At 44.8% G+C, this 21,604-nt stretch overlaps 1 protein-coding gene across 7 annotated transcripts in view; it reads right to left on the bottom strand.

Annotated features, from left to right (window-relative positions):
• Positions 1-9,230: 9,230 nt before the first annotated feature.
• CHD7 (chromodomain helicase DNA binding protein 7) overlaps positions 9,231-21,604 on the bottom strand; it is a 187,654-nt gene continuing 175,280 nt past the window's right edge. For 4 of the 7 annotated variants that reach the window (XM_035011215.1, XM_035011216.1, XM_035011213.1 and 1 more), the window contains exons 32-38: positions 20,913-21,073; positions 18,600-18,827; positions 17,938-18,381; positions 14,592-14,813; positions 12,976-13,116; positions 12,666-12,770; positions 10,306-11,226 (exon numbers count right to left, since the gene is read on the bottom strand). In XM_035011215.1, the coding sequence (XP_034867106.1) occupies positions 10,306-11,226; positions 12,666-12,770; positions 12,976-13,116; positions 14,592-14,813; positions 17,938-18,381; positions 18,600-18,827; positions 20,913-21,073 (2,222 nt within the window). The other 3 variants (XM_035011218.1, XM_035011217.1, XM_035011219.1) reach the window with 3 other exon arrangements.

The following is a 21,604-nucleotide window of genomic DNA, read 5'->3' as shown; positions in this document are numbered from 1 at the left end:
CCTGCTCTCTCTCTCTAAAAAAAAAAAGAAAAGAAGAAAAAAGAGGTGTTTGAGGACCACGTGAAAACTGAGGGACACTCCTTCCAGAAAAATACACACATACCATTGTGCATCAACTTCAGGAGATTTGAGGGCACCTTCACCTCCCTGCCACAAAGCCCATCCAGGGACCCAGGTTAAGAACTCCTGTTTAGGGGCGCCTGGGTGGCTCAGTTGGTTAAGCGACTGCCTTCGGCTCTGGTCATGATCCCAGGGTCCTTGGATCGAGCCCCGCATCGGGCTCCCTGCTCGGCGGGAAGCCTGCTTCTCCCTCTCCCATCTCCCTGCTTCTGTTCCTGCTCTCGCTAACTCTCTCTCTGTCAAATAAATAAATAAAATGTTAAAAAAAAAAGAATGGAAGATATTCAATCAAAAGTTATCAAGCAAACATGATAAGACTACATGATCAAACACCAGGGGAAATCAGAGACAACAAAACAGATCCAACAGAGATCTTGATGACAAAGTTACAAGACAGGATCTTAAAAATAACTTTGATTAATCCATTCAAGAAATTAGATGTCAAGGGCGCCTGGGTGGCTCAGATGGTTAAGCGTCTGCCTTCGGCTCGGGTCATGATCCTGGAGTCCCTGGATCGAGTCCCGCATCGGGCTCCCTGCTCGGCGGGGAGTCTGCTTCTCCCTCTGCCCCTCCCCCCTCTCATGTGCTCTCTCTCATTCTCTCTCTCTGAAATAAATAAATAAAATCTTTAAAAAAAAAAAAAATCCGAATTCAGCTCAGGTCATGATCTCAGGGTCCTGGGATCGAGCCCCGCATCGGGCTCCCTGCTCCGCGGGAAGCCTGCTTCTCCCTCTCCCGCTCCCCCTGCTTGTGTTCCCTCTCTCACCGTGTCTCTCCCTGTCAAATAGATAAGTAAAATCTAAAAAAAAAGAATTCTTGGGCGCCTGGGTGGCTCAGTTGGTTAAGCGACTGCCTTCGGCTCAGGTCATGATCCTGGAGTCCCGGGATCGAGTCCTGCATCGGGCTCCCTGCTCGGCGGGGAGTCTGCTTCTCCCTCTGACCCTCCTCCCTCTCATGCTCTCTGTCTCTCAAATAAATAAATCTTTAAAAAAAAAAAGAATTCTTGTTTAAAGCACGATTTTTCAAGGAGCAGGCCCTCACCTCTTACTGAATCATATAATCCATTTAGACAGGCATGACCATTTATTTTTTACTGAAATAACACACAACAGAAAGGATTCGAGTATATGAGAGGGAGTAAGACTATGCCGTATTTTGTGAAGTTTTGGGGAAAAAAATTCGTAATCAAATGTGAATATGCGCAAGGTCCCAGGGCTAGCTGTACTCATCTTCAGAGTTTGAGAGCCAGAGACCTGCGAGAGTCATACCCAGCCTGAGTCCCTCCTCCAAGCTCTGCACTGCTCTCCGCCGTCCGCCATCAGCCTCATTTCTGCAGACGTTCCCCACTGACCAGATCACCCCAGCCACTTTGTCAGTGCTTGTATTTATTTATTTATTTAAGATTTTTATTTATTTGACAAGGAGCACAAGCAGTGGGAGCGGCAGGCAGAGGGAGAAGGAGAAGCAGGCTCCCCGCTGAGCAGGGAGCCCGATGCGGGGCTCGATCCCAGGACCCTGGGGACCATGACCTGAGCCGAAGGCAGACGCTTAACCGACTGAGCCACCCAGGTGTCCCTCGTCAGTGCTTTTAGACTGCACTCCCTGAAGCCGCTTTCTTTTGGAACTCATTAGATGATGACGGGTGTAAGTCACTCTTACATTCATCGAGTGTGAATTCAGCCCCAGACCCTAAGGACTTTGTATATTCACTCTTTGTAATCCTCACACAACATACAGGGAAGGCATGATCATGACTGGTGTTAGTAGTATTATTCCAGATTTACAAATGAAGGTGGGGCCCAGAGAGGCGTCCGGGGCCCTCGCTGTGCAGGACTGCCAGGCTGCCTAGGGCGGGTGGCCCGTTTGGTGTCATAGTGTGGTACAAAGACCTCTGAGTTTAGAGTCCAAAGACCTGCCTGTAAGACCCAACTAAGCCACTTGCTAACCTCGGATTGCCGAGACCTAATATCTTTCATCTCTGAAGTCACAACAAACTTGCGATTTCAAAAGTCTATCAGTGGAGATAATGCATGCATGCTTTGAAATCTGTAAACTGCAGCCAGCTATGTGTTATTTATATAAACTACGTCAGGCAGCGAGATGCGAAGGCCCTTGAGAGCAAGGACCCTGACTACATTCTTTGTCCCTCACCCCCATCCCCCCGACACACCCTCCAGCTGCACATTAAATATTTGCCAATTGATTGCTGCTTAAGGACAAGAATGATGCCTATTATTCCCTTTCTCTAGCAAGCTTTTAAAAAAAGTGTCCTTAACACACAAAAAGACTCCCTGACATTTGTCCTTGAGAGAGAGGAGGCTTCATGTAGGAAACACAAAATGGCTGCCTTGAATCCATCCGGCAAGAGTGTCCAAGCCTCGAAGGAAATCAGCTTGTGGACCCTGGCAGCAAGGATGCTGTTCTCGACCCCTGCTGGAGCCATTTTTAGATTGCTGGTGGTGGCACTGTCTAGAGAGGTGGCGGGCGTCAGGACCGTTCATGCAGGAGAGGCTGATGTGCAAGTCCTTTAACCTAAGTTTCTAAATTTTGTGGGGTTTTTTTTTTTTTCCTGGCAATAATTCAGAAGCCTTGATGGCTCACCTTCAAGTAAAATAAGATTAGTTTAAGCTGTTTGCGCTCTGGGTGAGGTTGTCAGGTGCAAGGAGCTAAAATTACCTGGAGCTGAGGACAAACAGTCATGTCACCTGCCCTCTCCCAGGATGTATGGGCTCGGGATCTTCGTGATTATTCAATCCATTTAGCCAACAACTGACAATCAACCGGCCAGGATCAGCTGCAGCTCTATCGGCTATTCAAACTAGAGTCTGCCTAACCCCTCAAGTTCTGGGGGCCTCTCAGGGTCCCCTCGAGGGCTGGGAGAGGCCGCTCGCTCCGTACCCCCATGGGAACAACTGCGCCACCTCCCCCTGCGCGTGGCATCTCCGGGCACGTGTCCCAGGGCGCGGCCGGGCGGCCCGTCCTCTCCGTGTCCCCTGCTCGCCCACGCCTCCGCGCACAAAATCGCATGGGCAGCTACTCACACGAGGCTTTCTGACACACCAAAGTATAGGGCTGTGTGAAACACGAGGTGTTTGAAACTCACCTGGAGAGGAGATTTCAGCCATTTGGTCACCTGAGCTCCACATCGCAGAGAAACAAGCCAGGACCGGCAGAGTGGCTTTTCTGCGTGCGTGCATTTTACACCTCGGCGTCCTCCGTCCTTCCCACCTCTCGCGGGGTCAGCGTCGTTTCCTTCATTTGGCCTGCTCCCAAACCACATGAAAAACTCACAGAGATACAAAGGCTTTTGCTTGCCTGACATCATAAACGGTATTCGGGTGAACCGCGGAACTGCCCCCAACACGCGGGGGTGCGTGGTGAGCCACAGCTGACGCTTGGACCTGGCCGGTCAATACACAGCTTTCCGGTTGGAATGTAAAGGGGCCTTTGGGCTTTAAGGGTAGGCTCCCTCCCAGGGCCATGGGTCCGGGTGACCAGTGCAGTTCTTTTCTCCCGAGGGGGCCGGGGGCCGGGCGCCCGGTGGCGCAGGCGGCTAAGGTTAAGCGTCCGGCTCTTGGGTCTCGTGGGGCCCTGCGCTCAAGGCAGAGTCCGCTTGAGTTTCTCTCTCCCTCCCCTCTGCCCCTCCCCCGCCCACACACGTGCTCTCAAATCTTTAAAAAAAAATACCCGTCTCTAAATATTACGAAAAAAAAAAAGAAGAAGAAGAAGAGCGGGCGGGGGGCTGCGGGAGTGAGTGAGAGGGAGCACCTGGCACACTGTCATCGAGTCGCCATTGCTGGATGCTCTCAGAGCAAGCAGGCGCTGTTCCGAGTGGGGCTCAGAAGCGGGCCGGGGGGTTGTTTGCAACTTTACATTTTGCAGAGGAAAGGAGAAAGGGAGACTTTCAGATGGCTCTTACGTAAGCCTGCAGGCTATTCCGAGGCAGTCCAGCTGCCCGCGCAGCTAGCCATGGCTGAAGGAGCGGAGAGCGAGGAGCTGAGAGGCAGGCCAGCTTCGTCTGGGGAAGAACAATGCCTCGGCAGTCAGACACAATGGCTGCCTCTCATTTTCCAGGAACTCTTACAATAAGATGGAAAGGATCCTGGAGTCGCCTTGCAGGGCCCCCAGCTAGGGAGAGCACATTAGCTGGGCAGCTACAGATATGCAAATCTGCTTTGAGGGCTCCAACAGCCCGGGGAAGCCTGGGGGGGGGGGGGCGGCTGGGGGAGGCTGAGGAAGCCCTCCTGTTGTGCGTTCTGCCGGGGGCTATTTCCCATCCTTGCAGGGACTTGAAGTTCCAGGCTCCGCTGGGCCTGCCGTTTAGGGCCAGATACAAGGTCCGCTGTCCAAAGAGCCTAGAGAATAAGCTTCAATAATGGTGCAAATATATGTCGACTGTCAATCAGTTGCATAGGTTATATCCTAAAATCAACATGGATGTGAAGCCTGCTCGTGATTACTTAAACATTTTTCTTTTTTTAAACATCTTTCAGTCATCCTTTACTAGCACTTTTGTCTTGCAGCATGAGATCCTGGAACCTTCCGGTTTGTTCTTCAGATAACATCAGTTGTTCTTAAGAGAGTGTACACACTCACTTATTTTATTTTAGGTTTGGGGTTTTTTTGTAGGCCTAAGCTTACATGAACGACAGGTGCTTACTTAAGACAGTCCACCACTACACACAACTTACACTGGAGAAGCCTCAATTCTAGTTCCCTCCACCACACTTGTCTGTCCACATGGCCCTGGACAGTGACAGCACCTCCCCCCCGCCCCCAGCTAAATAGGGGAGGCGGCAACAACGTGGACCTACCTCACTGGGGTGTGGTGTGGATTAGCTCACAGGTGCCCTTTAGCAAATGAAAATGCTGAATTCTAAAATGCGAAGAGCTTCCTGACTCCTAAGGAAACATGGTGGAACACGTCGGACAGGATGAATTTTTTGCTTTAAAACAGGACACGTACTCTCCCAACTATGACATTTACAGCCTGCCGAAGCTTTCGGTCATCCAGCCAATGTCCAAGGTGAAGTCCCTTGAGCTGCGGCTGACAATGACGAGGTGGTTTGGGGCTGCAAAGGGTGTGAAGCCACCGCAGGACCTGGATCTTGTCACAAGAGAATCAGGTTTCTCTCATTTGCAATTTTGAAATCGAGCTTTCAGATCGAGATGGGCATGGGCATGGGCAATGGACAACGGAGGGAGCCACCTAAAGTAGAGCATGAAGTGGTTCCTAAACAATATTTTGACTTCGGTTTTGTCTTTATTATACATTAGGAACCTATTATGTTGTCCTTTAGCTCTAACTCAAAATTCCCCATGATGTTTAACCCGGAGCCCGGAAAGACCTCGTGAATAAGAAAGGTTCATGGGAAGGAATCTGGTGGGGAGACACCAAAACACTTAAATAACTATCTGTAAGCATTTGGAGGTGGGTTCTGCCACGTTTGTTCAGTTGATGAAAATTTCAACCAGCTTAGGAGCTAAACAAATTATATGAGTCAATGCTTCTGAAGATAAAGATGTCCGATGAAAGAAGACTGTATTTGAAGTTTTAATTGTCATTACCCTAGTCTCCGACTTCATTTAAATTACATGGTAAACATTCATTCATTAAAGAGATAGAAATTAAAATTCAACTCTACATTGGTAGATCCAAAGGAAGATCTGCAGATCAACAGACCCATTGGAAGATTAGAGCTACATTGCCAACACACATACACAAGGAGTTGTTTTGGTTTTGGTTTAGAGACTCAAGAGTAAGAATGGGAGCAAGAGGAAAGTTAAGGAGAAACCTTAAAACATATAAATGACTTAAATAGTCCAAACTACTTTGTAAATCATCATCCTAACCCCCGCCGGAAAAATCTCCAAATTGGGTGACTCTCCCAACAAAAAATTCAATGATGAAATGCTTTTCGCTGAAGGAGTCTTACATTAAATATTCCAGAGGGTAATCTATTCTTCTATTTTGCCAAATGTAGTTTACTTTCCTATAAAACATCTATAAAACTGTGGTAAATCTTATTATCTGTGCTAAGAAAATACATAAAATTGCTCATTAGAGAGCCCAGTTGAATGAATAAGATATATTCTAACTTTTAAGTGCTTGTTAGAAGTCATTTACATTGTTTTGCTTCCTAATTTAAATTTATTGATGGCTATAGATGCACAGTGATGTTCACCACACGCACACATCACTTCAACAATGCACATACGCTCTTACTGCCCCTATCTACCTGTTAGAAATAATGTCTAAGAACTCTTCCCAAAGATAATTAACAATTTTCACTGAAGAGAGAATTTCGTAACAGAACATGGAAGGAAAATTTTCTGTTCCCAGTATCTTTTCTTGTAACACTAATTGTCCAATTCCTTAAAAAAAAAAAAAAAAAAAAGCATAGCCAACATTGGTTTCACCTTTGGGTATATTTCAGGAGTAATCCTGAAGTTAATTCAAATTATTCACATAATTTAAACTGGAGGCTCTAGCTCTCTGAAATGTATCCCAAATCCACCCACGGCTTTCCGCCTCTTTTTGCACCACTTCCTTGACCCAAGACTACCACAGCAGCTTCCCGACTAGAAGTCCCGGCTCCTCATTACAAGTAATTTTTTTTTCATGTTGCAGCCACTGTGATTATTTATTTTAAAAAGATGAATTTAATCACACCGCTTTCCTGCACAAAACCTCCCAAGCACTTTCTACAGCACCTAAAAGGAAATCCAAGCCCTCCAACAGGGCCCTCCTGGTCCCTGCCTCCCTCTTCTTCTCGGTAGAGAGGCTGCCCGAGAAGCCCCGTCTTCCAAGCACACTCTCTAACTCAGGGTCTTTGCACTGGTCTCTCCCCTTTGCCTGGAACATCCTCCAGCCAGATCTTCATCTGGCTCCCGCTTCTCATCACTCAAGCAGTAAGCGGAGCTGCCTCCTCCAATGTGCACCTCCCTGACCACCCCATTGCATTATTTAATAGTCTTCCCCGATCTATAAAAGTTTTATGTGTAATCTGCTTATCACCTGTCTCTCTCTACTCGAATGTAAGCTCCATGACAGTAGGGGACTAGTCTGTTTTTGTTTTCGTTGCGATATTCTTGCCACTAAAACCGCATCTAGCACATAGCACCCCACAAATGTTTGTTGATGAAAATTACACTGGCTTGGCAGTTAAGTGCCTGGGCTTTGGAGTGGGGTCAATCTGGGTTCAAATACCAGCAATTTACTAACTCGGAAGCCTGAGTAAGCTTATCTTTTCCAAAGACTTGATTGCTTTATAAAATGGACATATTCATGGCACAAGATAAACCCAAATTTAAATGAGATAACTGGGACTCAAGATTCCATAGCCAGAGCTCACACTGTTCTACTTGACATAGGCTTTCTCTTAATTCCCAGTCTGAAACTTAAGACCCCTTATGGATTGGGGGGGGAGGGGTTGTGAAAATAGTGAAGCCCCAAACACTTCACATCATCGTGATGTAATAACTGTCTTTCAGAGACCCAAGAGAGCCGTGTTTTGGAGACCGTACGTAGTAGATTCTGATGTCAAACTGCCTGAGTTCTGACCCAGCTCCTATCTTTACCACTGGCCAACTCCCAAACCTCTGTAAGGCTCAGTTTCCCCCAGAAGAGAAAGCACTTCCCTCTCAGAGAAGGGAGATGGGGCAGCGATGCCAATGCGAAGCATGTAGCATGCCTCAGTACTTTACCGACACTCAGCACACAACGAACACGAGTTATCAAGGGTCAGACTGAATTTAAAATATTTCTTAGGTAAATTCAAGATCTAACATTAAGAACTGATACCATTGGAAGGGAAAAAAAATGCATTTTCCAACATGGAAATCTGAATGACTTTAAAGCCGTGTTAACAAATAAATCCCAGATAACGCAGAGCCAGCTGGTGACCCATCTCTCAACTCAGGGTTCCTTCTGGCCACAAGCAACCGATGCCTTTGCTCTTGGCATTTTCTTCTGGAACAGAGTCTCATCACGTGTTCTATTTACCCAAGGTCATAGGAAAACTTCAGTGCTATAAAGTATTTTAGAAAAAGGCCCTTCTCGGACTCATTTGACTAAACATACTCTCCCTACCTAATGTCTTATTTTAAGGCCTTAAAAAAATATATATTTGTTTTAAATATTAAAACTCCCGATACCTTGTGCGGATCTAGTCTCCCCCCCCCCCACCATGTTCAAAGAGTTCCATTTCAGAAGAATATTCTCTTAAAGGCACTTTTCCCTCCGGTGCACACTACCCATTTGTTAACTTTCAAGAGAGGATGGTAACGATGGTGGATAAAAGCAACCATAGGGTAACAGGGAGGCTTCAAGTTGTTCCTTTCCCAGAATCAGATGGGTAGATTTTCCATCTTGGGGTAAAAATTAACTGCATCTTAGTGTCTACAAGGAATTCAGACAGTCTGTCTTGTAACCCAGCCGGTGGGGGGTGGACTACGTGTGTGTGTGTGTGTGTGTGTAGGGCGTGGACAGAGGCAACACACACACAGAACAACTCCATCCACATCCCTTCCTCTCCCTTTCCAGCGGCACGGAAATACGGCTTTGTGTTCGGTCAGGTGACATAAAAGGTGAAAACAGCCGCTTTCAAATTATATTTAACCTCAAATATCAGAGGTCACGAAGGGGTGCTCACATCAGCAGCTCCCCAGCCTGAGCGCGTGCGCACGCGGCGGCTTAAGTGGGCCCCTTTCATTCCACATGGGTTTTCCACACCGTTTCTGGCATCAAGCACCGGTCCGCGGGACACCGGAGCGCCTTTGTGTCCCTTGCTGACACTCCGGCATTGTGTTTTTCTACCCATTAACCAAGGATAAATGACCTAGATATTCTGCCTATTAAAGCCTCATTTTTCTTTGCCCTTTTGTTCTTTAGTGTACCACATTATCAGACGCTGCACACATTTTAAAGTATTCTCAGTCTCAGATGCCCTTTTGAGGGAGTAATAGGAGGTTTTTGTGTGTGGTTCTGTGCAGATATCTGGAGTGGAATTATGTGAAGGTAATTTAAGGTTTTTCTTCCTGTCTAGTCCGAAGACAATCAGTTTAGCCTATTACTAACAGCTAATCTAGCATAAGAGGATATATCAAGAAACTGTACAAAGGCCAGAATGCTGTATTTGCATCTATTGCGAATACAAAAAATAGAGTGAACACCAGTTCCCCTACATACTACATTCTATAATTACATCTCTGCATATCATGGGTCACTTTTATTAAAAGCATCATTACTACAGTTGGCAGCAATTTACATTTTATCTTACATGATAGCAGTTTTCAAAGAAAAAAATAAAAGGACATCACAACAAAGAAAAACAATACATTTACAAAGTCATGTCTGTAAACTTCAAGGCTAGTTTAGAGCTGAGGTAATGCTGTTTTAGCTTTGTGGCTAAAGTAACAAAGTCCTTTAATTTAAAAAGGTACCTGATTCTCTCTTCTCTCACTCTTTATTTATTCACCTATTTATTTTGCTTATACCAGTGCATTACAAGACCACGAGACAATGGAACTGTAGTTCTGTCTGGCAAGAACCCTCCCGGTAGGTTAATTTCCAAAGGGACCCTTCACATTCAACAGCTGCCTTATTATTGCTGCGCCTCGGGACAGAGACGTTCACACTAACGTGGGGATTGTCAGAGTGTATGGATGTGTGTGGACGCGCAAGTGTGGGAACCCCCATACGGTCAAAAGGGAAACCAATGAGCAAGTATGATATGTACGGTAAATTTCATCTTGACCTTCACAGCAAAAAAATTAAAATTAAAAAATTAAATATATAACTTCATACTTCCTTTGAGCAGCACTTCCTTCCATTAGTGCCACTCAGTTACAAATTGCTCTTTATTATAATACCGATGGTACCAAAAGGAAAAAAAAAAAAAAAAAAAGCAGAGCATTATGTAAGTTTCCTTAAAAAGACATGATCACCTCTCAAATTTCATCTCTCCTAGGGATAATAAATAATGCACTGCACAATACTTAATGACCAAGATACCTTTTGACACACCTGTATAACATGACTTGGACTTCTTTTTTTTTTCTTTTTTTGCTACACTATGTTACAGAACAGCTTATAAAACTAGGTATGAACATTAACTGTGAGTGTAAACAGTAGGACTACCACTTGTCAAAAGTTTTAAACACTTGAACTGGAACTGGTACTGGTTATTCATCATTTTCATTGTTTTCTAGTTCGTCCCCCCCGTCAAGCGAGTCCAGCTCTTCACCCTGTGCTATTTCGTCTTCGAAGATGGAGGACTCCGCAGTCTTGTCCAGGTTCTCCTCGGCGTCGCTGCCTTCCAGGTGCTCCTCCTCCTGGAAGGCGGCCCCCTCGGCCTTGTCGGGGGCCTTTTCTTCGCCGGCGCCCACGGCGTTCTGGAGTCCTGCTAACGCGGGGAACCCAGGCAGTGTCAATCCCCCCAGTCCCGGAGGTAGAAACATGGATGGGTAGAAGAGGCCTGGCGCCATGGTGGACAGGAGGAAGGGGTTGAAGGCGAGCGGGTTGGAGGGCAATCCGGCCGGGGCAGTAGCAGCACCAACAGATCCATTCGCAGAGTCAGTAGCCGAAACAGCGTCTGTGCTTTTCTCGGAGTCTTTGTTCTCGTCCTCGTTCTCGTTGCCTTTCTCCTCGGCTTTGGAAGTGCCGTCTTCCGGCTCTCCCGGGCCCGAAGCAGCCGAGGCGTTGCCAGCAGCGGCGGCGGAGAGCGGGCTGTTGAGCAGCCCGCCCAGGCCGAACACGTTGGGCAGGCCCGCCATGCCCGGCAGCATCAGCGGCAGCACGGCCGCGGGGTTCTTAGCGTCGCCTCCGGCGGCAGCCGCCGTGGCCAGTCCCGGAGGAAAGCCCATGAGCCCCGCCAGCTGCAGAGACTGCAGGTTCTGGAGGTTCTGAAGGCTCGTGAGGTCCATTCCAGCAAACAGGCTGTTCACCAACAGAGGGTTGATGCCTGACGTGGAGGCCGCCGCCGCGGCCGCCGCCGCCGCCCGGGCGATCTCACTCTTGGGCCTTCGTCCTCGCCTGCTCGCTCCTTCCCCCCGCACCACGGGGCCGGTGAGAAGGCGGTCAAACATGGACTCGGGAACAAAACCCTGCAGCAAACGGACAGGCAAACAGTGGCTATAAACGCGGCTGGCCAAAACTTAATTTCCGGGCGGGCCCTCGTGACGCACTGAAAACAGACGTTCTGGGTGCAAGTACATCAGCAACTTTTTCCCTTCTAAATTAAGCGTGCTGGCCAGACTTAGGAAAGCAAAACTTCTATATTTTAGCACCACGTGAACTCACTGTATTATGCAGAATTGCAGAAAAACTGTTACAGGCTACTCTACCGGTGAGGAAGAGATGTCAAGTTATCAGCATCCATAACTAACTCGAGAAATAATACATCACGAGCAAGTTGAAAAGTATGTGGAACATTAACTAAAATTACATCTTAATATCTACCCTGGAGAGACAAAAACTACGATCACCCCAAAACAAATGTTTTTAGCAGCTGTACTCCTATTTGCCCAAGTCTGGAAACCGCCCAGCTGTCCTTCTCTGGGTGATGGATAACCACACCCAGGGGCACGCACACGCACTGGAGGGACGCTCAGCAGTAAGAAGGAACAAACTGCGGACATGTGCAACCCACTTGGATAAATCTCAATATGAAGTCATCTTAAAAAGGTTATAGCATTTATGCTTCTGCTTATAGGACGTCCTCAAAAAGACAAAACTTGGGATGCAGAACAGATCAGCAGCTGCCAGGGGCCGGGGGTGGGGGTGGGGGTGGGGGAGAGTAATACAAGGGAACTCGGAAGTGGGGGAAGGTGATGGACCGGTTTGTATTTTGGTTGTGGTGGTGGTTCAAGAAATTACATGTGTTAAGACTGATAGAACTGGGGCGCCTGGGTGGCTCAGCTGGTTAAGCGACTGCCTTCGGCTCAGGTCATGATCCCGGAGTCCCGGGATCGAGTCCCGCATCGGGCTCCCTGCTCAGCGGGGAGTCTGCTTCTCCCTCTGACCCTCCCCCTTCTCATGCTCTATCTCATTCTCTCTCTCAAATAAATAAATAAAATCTTTAAAAAAAAAAAAAAGACTGATAGAACTGTACACAAAAGAAAAATAAGAAATCTTATTGTATATTTTAAAAAAAATAAACAAGAAGAAATCAAGACACTGACAAATTAATCTTAAAAAGACGTTAAAGAGGGAAAAAATTTCAGGCAAAACTGCTGTATGCTTTATAAAAAAAACAATAATCTTAATGATCTCAACCGCCATGAATTCCATCCCACAGGTGGGCTCTTAACGAGACTATGAACATATATTTCTATACAATCCTTTAAAATCAGAGCCGTCCAACGAATCCACTTTGGATTAATGATGTACTCATATAAGAAATGAGGATGTATTACACATCAGTTCCTTTAAGCTAAAGATAAGTTATAATCAAATAATCCATGGTCAACAGAAAAGAAAGAAAGGCTCAGGACAACGGTTTTGTATAAACACCTGTCCTGACAGAAGTGTGGCATGTACTTACAGACTGCTTCACTATCTCAGTCCAGTCTGGAGCAACTGCAAATTCAGGGTTCTCTTCCAGCCACCTGGGCAGGTCCTTCATTGGAGGTGCCATAGCTCCACCCATCTGGGGAGAGAGGCATTTAGAAAATGATCTAAAAGCACATACATTCCCCCCTGCCCCCCCGCCCCACCTATATATACACACACGTATCATATACAGATATCCTGGAAAAACATGATTGTTTTTCCTTAAAAAGATGTCAGGATAAAATGTTTCTTTCTGGGGTAAGAAATCACATGGAGATCAATTCCCTTTCCCAAACATTCACCTTCTTTCCATTTCGTTTATTGACAACAGGCACCCTTTCTTCTCCTGTCAAAGTGTTTATATCCAATTTGTTAGGGTTTCGACATCTATGTCGTTTCTGTTTCGGTTTCTGAAATGAGGAAAACAGCACATCCGCATTCTTCTGCAAAAAAACCCAAGATATGTATTTAGTAAAATGGTATTTAGTAATTATTCTTTCCTGCATAATTGACAAAGAGAACATAGTCTTTTTTTTTTTCCCCAAGTAATCTCTACACCCAACCCGTGGGGCTCGAACTCACGACCCAGAGATCCAGAGTCACACACTCCACTGACTGAGCCAGCCAGGCACCCTCAGTCAAGCCATTTTTAACTACTATAGAAATTTCAGCAATCATTTTAGTTATTAGAAACCATACTTTTCTTTAAAAGGAAAAACTCCTATTTTTCTCTTTGTACATTAAGGAACTAAATGATCATGTCAGCTGAGAATTCGCTTTTCCCTTTGTCTACCAATAACCCCACTTAAAGTCTTTTCTTCCAATGTTTAACAAATTCACGGTATTTTTATTTTTTTATCTTTTTTAACCAAGTCATGGTATTTTTATTTATTTATTTATTTATTTTCAAGTCACGGTATTTTTAAAGGAAACTTTCTCAAGTACCTTTGCTAATTTCTACTGTGACTTGGACAAACACAGAGATGACGTCACATCTATGACAGACTGTACTGAGAGGCAACCCAAGGGGTAAAAAGACCTGTGCAGGAGGGAGCGTTCTGAGCGGCAAGGACTCAACTCAAGCTGAACTCAACAAAATAAAATGTGAAATCCTACACTTAAGGTGTTTATTATTTTTTTTAAAGGTATATATTTATTTATTTGACAGAGAGAGAGAGAGTGCGTGCACAAGCAGGGGGAGAGGGAGAGAGAGAAAGAGGGAGGGAGGGAGATGCAGACGCTCTGTTGAGCAGGGAGCCCTACTCAGGACTCGATCCCAGGACCCTGGCATCACGACCTGAGCCGAAGGCAGACACTTCACCGACTGAGCCACTCAGGTGCCCCCTATACTTAAGTTTTTAAAAAACCAGTCACTAAGCATATAGGGAGTAAAAGATTTGCATGGCCAGCTAGCAAGCAGTTCATGTGACAAATCATCTGGAGATACTATTTAATGTAAGGCATAAGTATTAGTTGTTAAAAAAAAAAAAAAAAAGAGGCTAACGAAGTCCTGGGCTGTATTAGCTAGTCAAATTTCTGCAAGTAACAGCTTCATAGTATTCTGTGCTGGTCAGACCTGGTCTGCAGGCCAATTAAAGTGCATTCATGAGTGTCATCCCCATAATGAGACCACCTGAAAACCAGGCCATGTAAAGAATAACTGAAGAAATCTTGTCTATTTGGTGGAAGGAAAAAGTAAGAAAGTGCGTAACAGGCATCTTCAAATAACTACAAGGTTGCCCGTCAGCCCTGAAGTTGGTTACTCTAAGGTAAAATACACAGCGACAGAAACTGAAAACGTTCGCGATGAGGAGACATTCAAGCAACGGCGGAGGGACCAGGGATCTCTATGTTGTACAGGCGAATTGCGAGGGCTGTCCTCGCAGGACTCCTCCCGACTAAACTCTGTAGTACTTACTGGTACATAACTTGGCATATCAACAGTGTAAGTAGGATGCAGCTTCAGCCATTCAACTAAATCCTTATTTTTAGGAGCGTCCTCCCCCACCAGCCTAGTCCCGTCTTCAAGATTTATCACAGGGATCCGAGTGTCTGGGTCCAGCTGTCCAGGAGAAGGAATGTTTCTTGTAGGTGGGGTCTCTATATCTTCTTCAAAAGCTTTGGTCACCTCAGCATCCTCCTGCAGAAAGTTGACAGGGGTCTCAATTCTTCTCTTATGAAAAGAGATTCCAAAAATGTCTTATCTCAAGAAAACCCTACCCTAGCATAATGGATCTTTGACCAAAAAAGGAAAAAAGTTACTTGAAACAATGTCAGTTTTGGAACAGCTATTAAATTAGAAGATGAAACTTTAATATCCTTCTCCACACTGTAGAATTAGTAATTAGGTAGGAAATTCACAATCCATCAACGCTCCATGTTTGAGATCTTAAGCCAGTCACTAGGGCATGGGCAGTGTAGTCTGAGCTTCGCATGCATGAAAGATAGCCTCTCAATCTCTCTTGGGGCTCTTGGGAAAACATCATTAAAGAAATTATAATTAAAGGAATGTTCCCACAGGCCAACTTGTACACAGCACTCTCTGAACCACACAATTTTATCGGGAGTACAACATTTTGTGGCAGGTCCGTGTGGCAACCCTGAAAATACGTCTATCTGAAGTCCAGCCTCTACCATGGTCCAGCCAGTGGCCCTCACGTTGTTACTCCAACCTCCAGACATCTTTTATGGCAGCCCATCTGTCCATTCCTACTGCTCCAACTTTGGTTCAGGCCTTTATCACCGCCCCCGCCCCACGTCACTGCAGTGTTCTAAATGGTCTCCCTGATTCTAGTTCCACCCTTCTTGACTCTGACTTCCCCACTGCTATATCAGAGTCAGGTTTCTAAAATGCATTCTTCCTAGGTCAAAACAAAATAAACTGTTTTGATAAATGAACCCCCCTCACCTTCAGGATAAAATCCAAGTTCTTGAAGATGGCAATCAAGGCCCTCCCTGATTTATATCCTATCTTGTATCCGAGCCCACTTCTGTTGAACCTCACCTCCTCATCAGATTCCCCTGCTGCCAATGACTTTCAGTTCATCAAACATGGAAGGCTCCCTCAGTCCCTTTGCACGTTCTCCCTGCAACCTCTTCAAATGACCAACTCCTACACAATCTTCAAAACAACCAAAGTATGGCCATGTCTAAGGAAACTTCCTCATCTTTGTCTCCCCATATCCTCTTCCCTCCATTCCCATTCTTCCTTTGGGCATACGAAGTATTCCAGGCATGCCTCACAGCTATGATACATTGCTATTTGTCACTCATCTTCAACACTGAGTTCTCCAGTGCAAGCACTTGTTAGGCCCTTATTCTTCACATCCCTGTACTTGGGGGTGGGGCCAGCACACAAAGGGACGACTTCCACCATGTTGCTGAGTGTATGATGACTGCATCCTTATTTTTCATGGCAACGCAAAACGGTCTCCAGTCTGAGTACTGACATAATACAAGATTTTAGGATTTTTCTTATTCCATACGAGTAACATTGCTTACCTTTATACCTCTTCACTATTTCGTTTATCTAGAGATTCATCAGCATTTTCCTTGTATTGTATGTGTAGGCACATAACTATCCACAATACCAACTGAGTAATCCTTAAATTCTAACATCTGACAGTAAAACAAACAAAAACTTAAAAATACACCCACTAACATCTATTAGGAGTTTTGGGCTGGGTTACTTATGTGACTTTAGAAAAAGAGAAACATTAGCAAGTTCTTCAGGATGACTTAAAATGTGTGAAATGAATAAAGTCAGCCTGAACTTTAATATGGGATATATAATTACAATAGGAAAATAGCGCCTGGCTCACACTGTTAATTCCTGATGGCCTGGACCACAGACAAACATGTGCTGTGATTCGTATATGAAACTCAAGAGTAAACAAAGGCAGGAGATGCAGAAACTCACTAACTTGTTGATGCTTATGGAGGAAGGAATTTCAGGGAACAAAGTCTATCAAAGTGGTCTGATGGGTTTTGGTGGTTTCAGTGTGGAGGCTTAATCACAAGTGATACAACACTGGGGACCACACACCTAGAAATGGCGTTTTTAACTTACAGAACAAGCAGTTACAGCTGATCCATCACGAGGTGTATTTTTATAAGATTCTAAAAGGAATCATATGCTCAACAAAAATGACCGTTATGATGACTGGTGCATGGTAACAAATTTTGAAAATCAACTTTTAATCACCCAGATGCTTCTGTTTCAATCAGATCCCACCACAGGGCAAATTCCAGTGAATGCCATTTTGTCATTTCTAAACTTTAACTCAACCACCCCTTTTACTACCCTTATTTAAGTTATTAAACTTACTGGAGGTTTCAAGAAATAGAAAATAAGCAATAAGACTAGGGATGGAAAAAGTAAAAAATATCAAAACAAACGTCTCCCTCCTCTCAGTTACAAATTTCACCATTTCCCAAACTGTGATCCGCAGGGAAAGGGCCCATCGTTCCTGGAGCGCCGGCTGCTCGTGCACAAACAAGCTCCAGCCCCATTATGCTGACTCGGGTTCCAAATCGATAAGGCTGAAGATACCCTGTACCATGTGTCCTTTAAAAGGGGACCACATGTAGTCAGGTTCTTTGGGGGTAAAACCCTTGTCATTATGTAGGCAGCGCATTTTTAGGTGGCATGGTTGAAGAAGATTAGGGAAGACAGTTATTTTGATTACACTGCACTCATGTCCTTTAAATTGAAAAAGGAAATGTCAAAATCCATTGGCACATACATTTCATACAAACCTAAACTAGCCCAGATCTTTATTCAGTTGAGATTTTAAAAACAGCTACAGTTACGGAGGTAGTTAGCAATCACTAGCTTTGTACATGAACACAAATCTTAAGTCTGAAACTAAACATTTACACTAATCTAATAAATGCCAGGCTCCAAACAACATTATTTTTAAGAGCAGAAGCTTTTTCCGCCTCAGGAGCTCAGAGATAACAATTACAGGCTCAGAAGAACATGTTTTTGTTTGGGGCTAGTCTTCCGAGAGTAATCAATATATCAGTATCTTGGGAGGAATAAATCCTCAAACTACATTTGGTTCAGGCCGAGTGATCGGTATCAGCGCTCAACACAATTTTTCAGCTCCGAACCATGACTGTTCACTGTGGTCCTATCTCTTTAGCGGAAGAGGCCGGCTTTCCTGCCCTGTCACTGAGGGTCACAGGCCAGTGTCGTCAGAATGGCAGGGCTCTGGCTGCCACCGTGGGCACACACAATGCAAGTGAGCTCCTGAACTTACTGCACTCAATGACGTCCGTTTGTGGCTCATGAAAAGCAGATCGAGACCCTCCACGTTTTTCCTCCTTCCCCGCCTCCTCTTCATGGGAGGCTCTCCATCCACCAGGGAGCCATTAAGCAGATGCCTCGTGGGTGTGCGTGACAGGCCTGCCTGGAGCAGCTCCATTTGAGTCTTAAAGGCATCGGACACCGGTGTCGAGACATTAGGCAAGATAAACTTTGAAGTAAGAGATGAAAAATTTGAGGTAGAGCTTGCTGCCTCTCTTGAGGCCTTTGATAAGTCTACAACTTTTTCTTGTCCATTTTCTGAGACCACCTGAGACTCCCGCAGCTGGGCAACCATTTCCATGAGGTTCCGCCGCTTGGCTGCTCTTTCGGCCTCGATTTCAATTTTTCTCCTCCTCCTCCTCCGCTGGCGAGGGACAGAGAGGTTTAGGGCGTCTTCCTATTGAAAAATCCCAATAAAATAATGAGCCCAAACTGCCATACGGGCTGGATTTCAGAAAGAAAAAACAGAAGCTTCAGGAATTAAACATTCATAATGGCTGAAGAGAGCTGAGGAAACGGCAGCCATCTTAATTCCAAGGAGGACCAGTGAGCCGCGAGCTCCCAGACTGAGTGACGGTTTAGCGCGCTTGCCTTTCAACAGCACAGCAAACGTACCTTTGACAACTGAGGAGAGGTCGTGAGGTCCTCGCTCCCACTGATGCTAGCCTGGCCGACCATGGAGAGCTCGGCAAAGCTCCTCTTCTGCAGGGGGCTGTCCATGGTGGGTGGCGTGTAACCAGGGATGAGGCCCTGGAAATCAAACATCTGGCGCCTGTTTACCGGCCATTTGCCCTTCAGCACTGCTTCACAGATGTTGTCTAATCGGTTTATCATTACTCGGTCCTGGAGGGAGAAGAAAAGTCGCACAAAACTGTAATAAAGACATGGTGAAAATTACCAGATAAATATTTCCATCAGGATGCTAAAGAGCAGAAGAGGTTTAAAAGTTAATCCGTGGGCAAAAAGTGAAAAGAAAACAAAAAAAACAAGCGAGTAAATAAACAAAATCTGCAAAAACTGCTCTGTGCTGGTGGAAGGTCCTAAAGGTGGCCCCAACACAGAAAGCCTAATCTTTTTCTAATTTAAACACTGGATCACATAAACCAGGAAACATTACATAGCCACCTCTGAAATACTTCAAAAGTTAAAGAACTGTCGGTGAACACCGGCAGACAACAATGGAACCCGGCGTTTAGCTTCTGGTGCTTCAGACCCACTGGCTGGATCGCGGTCTGTCCCAGGAAGTGGGACATCATTAGCGTCACTATTAATAAAGTTCAGCATTACGAAATGGGCACTAACCTAGGAACACCTAATGAATGTCCATTTGCATTCCCCACCTATTATCACTTCAAATTCCACTGAAGCGTGTACATTAAAAATTTCTAATTACAGCTCTTAGGCCCAGTTTCCATAGATTAAAAGTGTCTGCTACGACAGACCTTTTGACTGATCTGGGAAACTCCCTTCTATACTCAATAAGGGAGATCAGCATAACAGGGTATACAGAGAAAAAAAGGTCTTTAAGAATACACTCTGCAGCTAAAAATTTCACATTGTTTCTTACACAACTAATACTATTGAAAAGCAGCCTGGGGATGAGTCAACTGAAGCTTGTTTTTGTGTTGTTTTAAACCAGACAGCCCTGTTATGGTGACTGGGATGATTATGTCCCCACCCTGAAAAACAGACCCTAATTACACACGGATTTATTATAAAATTACACTAGTTAGCCAAAAATTTCCATTTGCTTCTGGGTACAGATAACTACATTCAGAATTATTTCATAATGTATTGGAGCAAATGGGCCCATAGCCCAACCTCTCCCGACTTGAGAAGATGATAGGTTTCCGAACCTGGGAAGATGTTTTAAATCTGGAAGCTCTGTTTTAGATTTAAAAAAAATTAAAACACACATTTTAAAAAGTCCACACATTTTCTCTTGTGCACGGTTGGTGGGATTGTAAGTGGTGTAATTGCTACAGAAAACAGTATGGAGGCTCCTCAAAAAATTAAAAATAGAATCACCATGTGATATATATCCAAAAGAATTGAAAGCAGGATCTCAAAGACATGTTAGTAACCCATGTCCACAGTAGCACTATAACAAGCCAAGGCGGCGAAGGAACCCAAATGTCCCAAGGACAGATGAATGGATAAGGGAAATGTGATATATACATACAATGGAATACTATTCAGCCTTAAAAAAGAAGGAAAGCCCGTCACATGCTACCATATGGATAAAACCTTGAAGATAAGCTGAAAATAAGTGAAATAAATGAGTCCCAAAAGGGCAAATATTGCAAGATTCCATGTATACAATGAGGTATCTACAAGTAATCAAATTCACAGAAACAGAAAGCAGAGTGGTGGTGGCCGGAGGCTGAGGGGAGAGGAGAGGGAGTTGTTCAATAGGTATAAAGTTTCAGTCATGCTAGACAAAAAAGTTCTGGAGATCTGTTTTACAATAACACGAATGTATTTAAAACTACTGAACTATACACTTAAAATTGGTTAAGATCATAAATTTCATGTTACGTGGTTTTTACCACAATAGAAAAAAATTAAGAAAGAAAGAAAGAAAAAGAGAAAAAGAAAGAGCTCCACACATTTCCTTCTGCTAAAAGGTGAGTCTATGGAAACAACAATCCATATGCTGTAATGGATAATGTGATTAATTACCAACCTAAAAAACTTCAAGGAGCCAAAGAGCCATACAAAGCGTTCTACTTCCTATCTTTCCTTCATGTTACCTTTCCTATCCTATCACAAAAGTACTGCACAGATTTTAAAACATGAGAAAAATCTAGTCTTCGTACACTGTCAAAGTTTACCTTAAAATTAGCTGGAAAAATCAAACTAGAATGATTTCCTGTACCCCACTCTTTTTTGGTCCACAAAACAAAATAACAAAAAAAAAACACCAACCTTAGGCCAAAATGAGAAGGCAAATGTTCTTTCATGAAGGAGCTGAGCTACTGAAGGGTCTCCATCCTCCATGTAGAACCCATCTCGGGTTTCATCCCTAGCGGTGCTCATGGAAGCATTGCTTTCCTCATCAAAATTCTTCCCTCTGGAGACAGTTCCTGCTGAGAAATGAGTTAAAGTGCATTACTCCCAACCGAGTATCACTGGAAAAGAAGTTTAGAGAGGACACGGTAAAAATTTGAATATCAACCAGCTCCATTTTACTGAGAACCTACTATGTGGCCAGGATGGCATTTGGCATCTTACAATCTTGTTGTTTAAAGCTGGTGATGGCCCCTTCATACAGATGGTGTTATTCTCATTTTATGGATGAAGCAGCAGATGGGCTTAGGTAGGTGACATCACCAGCTATCTGACGTTGAGCATGTACATCTCAGAGGAGGCGGAATGACAACCAAGTCTCTGACTCAAGAGCCTCGCCACACAATGTCCCTCCACACAGGAGAGAGGGCTAACGACTGGCCGGAGTAGCAAGCCTCAGCTCCAGCGGAACAGTACAAGAGGAGGCTTTATTTCTACTCTGTGTCGGGAACAGCAACCTAACTGCAACTTACAAAGACAACTGGTTATTTTCAGATTCTGCTTCTACTTTTACTTCGGACTTAAAACGAAAATTAAGCATCATTTGTTTT

The sequence above is a fragment of the Mirounga leonina genome, unplaced genomic scaffold, assembly GCF_011800145.1.
Source record: "Mirounga leonina isolate KUSES-001 unplaced genomic scaffold, KU_Mleo_1.0 Mir_165, whole genome shotgun sequence".
NCBI classification, from domain to species: Eukaryota; Metazoa; Chordata; class Mammalia; order Carnivora; family Phocidae; genus Mirounga; species Mirounga leonina.
This window is presented reverse-complemented; position numbering and strand designations above follow the sequence as displayed.